Genomic DNA, 6,429 nt, shown 5'->3' with positions numbered 1-6,429 from the left:
TCCCAATAGAAACAACTCAATCATATATTGCTATATAATATTCAGCACTATTTATCCATACACATAAATAGAATGATCACGGAAAAGCATAATACTGGATTAGTTATGATAAAGAGGAACCGCAGCAAATGGGAGGGAGAAACAAAAAGGAAGCTACCCTCTAGAACATGCAATTCAATTACCAAAAAATAGCATGCCAAGAAATGTGAGGTATTATAAGAAGCAAAATAAGAAGTGTGAAGTAGATATCTTTCAGATTTAGTCTTATTTATGTTTGGATGCTTGTATGCCCAATGATCTCCACTGGAACCACCCAGTGCATTACAGAAACAGCGAAAGAAGTCTGTAGATTCCGTTAATACAATAGCGTAATCTTACACTTAAGGTTGTAATAGAGACTAACCGAGTCATACAGAAGCGGCAGCCAAAAGCGCTGAGGGGTTGATGGATTTTTCATCAGCTGCAGAATAAAGGAGTAAATTATAAAGGATTTCTAAACACAACCTAATATAGCATAGAAAGAACCTTAACAAGACTAAATTATGCATTTCGGCATATAATTTTTACTGGAACCCAACTTAATAATAGAGGTGAGTATATATAACCAATACCAGTATGAGAGAGCCTACTGCTTGTCGGGCAGCATCCGTTGACTTTCCACCATATATCTGCTGTAGGGATCTTTTGAAATCCCTATACCTGAATTTTTAATATTTAATAAATGTAAGAATGAATAAAATGATAAACAATTTGATTAAGACACAAAAACAAAATGATCAGAATAGGATATATACTTGTGCAAAAATTCAAGACCCCCAGCAGGCTTGGATTCAGAACCCAATAATTCAATTAGACCTTCCCATTGCTGTATAACGTAGATATTCAAAAATCAGATCAAAACAATTATCCAGAGAGAAAATTTCATATCTAGGGATTAAATCATTAACTAATAGACATCAAAATTTTTAAGTAGGCTGTTTGTTTGGAGACTTTTGAGAATTACCTTAAAGCTTTCATCAGAGATTGACTTTCCAACAGAATCAAATAATTGTTGAGCAATCCGATTAAGACGACTAGTATCTTTGGACCGTTGAAGCCAATATACACCAGCACCTTTATGACCATGCTTCCAGTGATATACTCCAGCAACCTAAATATTAAAGATAACCATAGTCAATCCTAAACTGTGTTATGAAATTTACAATTGAATTTTGATTCCCATCTTTCGGCTCATAGTATATGCAAGAATGGATACCCTAATAAACAACGTAGTTTACCTTCATGATATCGGAACTAATATGATCAAGCTCATACAAGCGGCAGATCTCAATGTTCTGCATGATTAACAACTTGTCTGTCACTTACATATATCAGATGTACATAACGAAGACAAACATTTGACTTCACAGAAAAAATAACATAAGAAGATGAAGTAGAAACCTTTAGCAACAAGTCATTATGTTGAATGGATTGCCTGTACAACAAATTCTCTAACAAGCCCATTCCTTGCTTCATGCATGATGTCAAATATATTGGAGCTATCTGCAAATACATGGATTTAGACCATATGAGCACCAAATTCCTTGGATAAAATATCAATGTTTTACAGAAGATATTTCAACATAGCAGCCTAGTCCATTCAAATACATATCACATGAAACGCCTATAATCCCAAATACTTAATGCTGTTGGACAATTATACTTAACAATTTTTTACTTTTTACTTTTTAATTTTCATGCATATATAAGGGAAATTCCATAGTAATCAAATAGATAATGGTATTTAATAATATTCGCAATAACTTAAGCTAATATGTTCTTATAGGTGGCTCATATCCTAAAAGTTTAAATATCGTTACATTCACATTCTTATCCATGCTTCATACTATATGAGCCATCAGTTTCATTCTTATTCTCAAGTAAACCTTGTGCCACAGAATACAAAGGAAAGTTAAATATCAGATACTGATGAGCATCAACGGGATAATGCAGATCATCCAACATAATTAACCATTTTGACATCATATTAACATTATACTTCTATTAAAATAACTTGCACTCACTTGCCAGGTCAAGGCATGTGATGATAATACTTGAGCATACACAAGACGATGTAGTTCTATCATGCTGATTCCCCCCAAATTATAACGCTCATCATGTAGAACAATCTCTGCTTGCTCACTCCCTGCAGTCAACAATTCGATCGCATGTGCAACCATCCTATAATATTGCAAATGACATGAACAGAAACTCCCAACTTCATCAAATCACACTAAGCAAAGGAGAAGTGTATCCCGTTTCTAATATTTTATGCTCAAAAATCATTTAGGCCAAAAGTCTTTATCTTGAAGAATTATGATTATAAGCATTTTCACTAAAACAAAAAGCAAAACAAACAACTCCAAACACGCACTCAGTACATAAAGGCAAAATAAAAAAGAAACAAGATAGTAGCTTACCAAGGGCCAAATTCTCTAGAAGATTCTGCTAAAACAACCTGAGCATTTTGTCACATTGAAAGTTAAATTAGGAAGGGGAAGGACAGGATTGAATAAATAGAATAATGAATGCAGCAGCAACAAGCCCATACCACAAGGAAACAAGAAAGAAAGTAATGAACACATATATTTACAGATTAATATGCTTTACTCACAGCTTACCTCAGTATTTTCTTCAAGAATTCCAACTATAAGTCCAGTCAACTTATGGTTACTTGATGGTGGTTTCAGTTGGATGCATTTTTGTGCCAAATTATACATGCTTTCTATTCCCTGCTTACAAAGAAGAGACAGAAATCAGGTGGAGGCAGAAAAGTCATATACAAATGGATTAATCAATCAAAGGGTACAAAAAAAAAAAAGGGTACTTAGAAACTGTGTACCAAAAACAAAATAATGATAAGTTAGTAATTCCTTAACTAGATCAAAGTTACCGTTGTAAATGGCCTGATGTAAAGAAAATGAGAAATATACAACTCAATCCAGTAACATGTAGCCATGCAGAGACTTTCAGTGTTGCCCAGCATAATTTGTAGCAAGTTTCTCAATCCCTCACGTGTATGATGATTATCACATTGAATCCAGAATGGACTACAATCCAGTTTTGTAATTTGAGATCTCCATTTTTCCCAGGCCTATAAATGGAATTACAAAGAATCATACAACAGTAGATTAAATGTGTCTAAAAGCAAACATAAAAGTGGTTCTCTATAGCAGCATTGGAATATACCTTGATGAAGTCAGGCTTGGATTTAAAGAGTTCACCTAATTTTCCATTAGTAGATTCATGACATAGGCGGGGCATTTTGGAAATAAGAACAGCAACTGCCTCCACAAGCCCATTCTCTAACTGAGTAATCAGATGATGGCAGAAAATGAGATACAGTAATAAATATGTGATACAGTAGCAACAGCATCAGCTTCATATAAAACAATTCCAGGATTTTTCTTTATTGGGGGGTTGTAAAAGAAGAAACATTATTAAGATATTACAACAAGGCTAACAGATCCATAATATAAAAAGGATAGGATAAAAAAGTACACAAACAAAACAACGATTTTCAATCTCTCTGCATATATCTAAAAGACACATCCCTACATACAACCAATACAAGTAATCCTATATAGTATTATGTTCATGATATGATGCCAACCTCACGATTACTAAGCTGATCTAGTTGATAAGATCCATGCAACCGCAGCATTTTCACCTGCACACAAAAGCCAACTTCAACATGCAGTATTTATTTACAAGGAAACAATATATGTGAAGAAGAAAATGAAAGAAATACATTAGCTTTTTACTAACCACAATATCAAGCCAACCAACTGAGAGTGCAGATGACATCACTTCCCAATATCTAGGGTCATCCTCAAGCACCTATACAAACAAATTTGATATTTATACTTCTCCAGCCTGAGAGTAATTGGTTAAACACAAAACTATAAGATATATAGTATGAAGACAGCCTTTTGGTGTTCTGTGGTTTCTGCCTTTTTACAGATATATCTTTATGTTCAACTTTAGTACAATGAATTAATAAAACACATCCTGAAATCCATACATGTTAAATTTGAAGATTTAGGCTTAGGCCCATTCAAAATAAAAATTATAAAAGATAGGTGGGGTTTAGTGTGTTTTATCCATATCTATCTATTTCATGTTTGTGTTCTATAGCTTTGAAAACATGATGTTTATCCATGTCATGTTATGTTGCATGCCCATATCAACCGGATAGTTTTCAAATGTTATTTTCTCTTTTTTTTTTTAAGCATACTTCTGGCCACTGTCATAAGACAATACAAGCCAAAATAGTACTTTCCGTTCATTCAAAGAAGAGAATACAGGCAGAGGAATAGAAATTTAATCAGACCTGTATGTTGACAAGCTCCTTCTGAAACCGAGCAAGCTTGCCATAAACTGTTTCATGTGTGCTTGAAAAGAGGCTGTCATAATCCTGATATAAAATGCAACCATATAATAATCAGCATTAAGAAAAGATATGAGTTGGAAATTAGAAAACCAATTAAGAATATAATATAGATTATTACAGCTAACCAATCAACAAGCTTTTCAGGTAACCATGCTTGAGATTGCTTGTCTGCATAAAATATTTCCAACAACTCCCATGCTGCTTTCAAACATGTTGGCTCCTCACGTTTCTACAACAAGTAGTAAGAAATGTTTAGTTCCTGATTCAAAATTCCCACAAAATTTATCTCATCTCAACTCCATAGAGTTAGTGAAACAATTTAGAAACTAAAGAAAAAACTACTTTCCCACCTTAACGATATCAGTTCGTTCTTCAATTATTGGACCAGGTGGCAACTTTGGTCCACCGAGAAGTGAAGTTATGTCCTTGCTATACTCAAGCACATTCTCCCACCTAATTGTAAGAAAAAAAATGATCAAGCTATTGTCAACTAGTGACACTAACATTGACAAAAGTTCACAACCACATTGCGGTGAACCCGGACGAAAGTCCTCAAATAAAAAACTGATCAAATCAAGACAACAATTTTCCATGTCATCCAATTTGAAAGTGCAATAAACCAAATTAGATGAATAACACTAACATCCTCAATCTTAATAATCACCTAAACAAATAATCATCTGAATAGAATGAATCTAACAACACTACTACATAGGCAATTTTGCTTACTATACAAGAAACAAACGAACTCTCCAGCAAAATGTTCGAAAACCGAAATCTAAAATCTCATTATTATAACACATAACGGTTAATTACCAATCCATCTGATACGGCGAAGAAGACTTGATCATTTCCGAAAGTGCACTCCGGCGACTCTGGAGCAGGGCAAAGGGGGCAACGGAGCCGTACGCGATTTGGCGCCAACGGGAATCGGAAATCTCCGGGTCTCCGACGCCAAGCTTAACTTCGAGGACCTTACCTCCAGAATGATCCTGCGGGGTTCGAGAATGTTCTGAAGAGGGAGCGGCGAAGAGGGAGACGCGGAGGGAGTTGCCGCGGGCCCAGGAGATGGCAATGCGGGAAATTGGAGGGGCGAGGCCGTGGTGGAGAGGGTAGACCGCCAGTGAGTCTTTGGTGTCTTCGGAGAATGGGACCAGAGCGCCATTGCCGACGGTGTCGGAGGCGACGCGGGACATGATTTCAAAAAGGACTGTGATTTTTAGGGTTTTGGGTTTGTATGAAAAAAGAAACCAGTATTAGCCTTAGCTGAAAGCAACCCCATTGACTAAAGGACAAAAAGGGTAGTGCTGAGTGGCAGCAAATTTCTTAGGTGCTAAAAGATTAAATGAAATTAATAAGCAAAAGAAATTTGTAGGCTAATATTTTTTTCAAAATTATTGATGTGTCACAAATAGTATACACGGAAACAGAATACATGATTTTTTTATGAGAAAAAATAAGTTCATAACCTTTTGTCATGTGGATATTTTTGTCTTTAATTATTGAAAAATATTTTTAAGTTTCTAACTTTTACAAAATTTAGACAGATCAGTACCTGACAAAAGCATTTGGACGGAGGGACTGATTCGTTCAAATTTTGTGAAGGTCAGAGACTTAAAAGTATTTTTAATGGTCAGAAACGAAAATGTCTGCGGGGCAAAAAATCAACGACTTATTTATCATTTTTTCTTTTTTTATTAAGTTTAGTAATAATGCCCAAATATAATGATTTAAATAAAGAGAATGTTATAACCAACCAATTATAATTCAAATGCTATAATCTTTTATATTTATTTAAAGATTATTTTAACACAAAATCACAGAGTAGGATTTTTTTTCTGTATTTTATATACATAAAATACATAAAAACACATGATGAAAAAAATAATTTTTAAACACAAATTATTTAATTAACTCTCTGTACATGATGGTACAGATAGTTCACTATCTGTACAGTTTATTTTAACTAATAAAAAATTTTAATTTTTACTCCGAAT

The 6,429-nt window shown here is 34.3% G+C and overlaps 1 protein-coding gene across 1 annotated transcript in view; it reads right to left on the bottom strand.

Annotated features, from left to right (window-relative positions):
• LOC107605192 (nuclear pore complex protein NUP85) overlaps positions 1 to 5,707 on the bottom strand; it is a gene marked incomplete in the record, with an annotated part of 6,191 nt that extends 484 nt beyond the window's left edge. Inside the window, 17 exon segments of the mRNA XM_016306976.2 lie at positions 404 to 460; positions 612 to 699; positions 795 to 865; positions 1,004 to 1,150; positions 1,278 to 1,334; positions 1,441 to 1,542; positions 2,064 to 2,220; positions 2,460 to 2,497; positions 2,661 to 2,771; positions 2,933 to 3,133; positions 3,229 to 3,348; positions 3,653 to 3,709; positions 3,808 to 3,879; positions 4,373 to 4,456; positions 4,551 to 4,661; positions 4,783 to 4,885; positions 5,249 to 5,707. Of these exon segments, the coding sequence (XP_016162462.1) occupies positions 404 to 460; positions 612 to 699; positions 795 to 865; positions 1,004 to 1,150; positions 1,278 to 1,334; positions 1,441 to 1,542; positions 2,064 to 2,220; positions 2,460 to 2,497; positions 2,661 to 2,771; positions 2,933 to 3,133; positions 3,229 to 3,348; positions 3,653 to 3,709; positions 3,808 to 3,879; positions 4,373 to 4,456; positions 4,551 to 4,661; positions 4,783 to 4,885; positions 5,249 to 5,628 (1,956 nt within the window).

Source organism: Arachis ipaensis, chromosome B06 (genome assembly GCF_000816755.2).
Source record: "Arachis ipaensis cultivar K30076 chromosome B06, Araip1.1, whole genome shotgun sequence".
NCBI lineage: Eukaryota > Viridiplantae > Streptophyta > Magnoliopsida > Fabales > Fabaceae > Arachis > Arachis ipaensis.
Note: the sequence above shows the minus strand (reverse complement) of the source record. Positions and strands in the feature narration are given on the sequence as shown.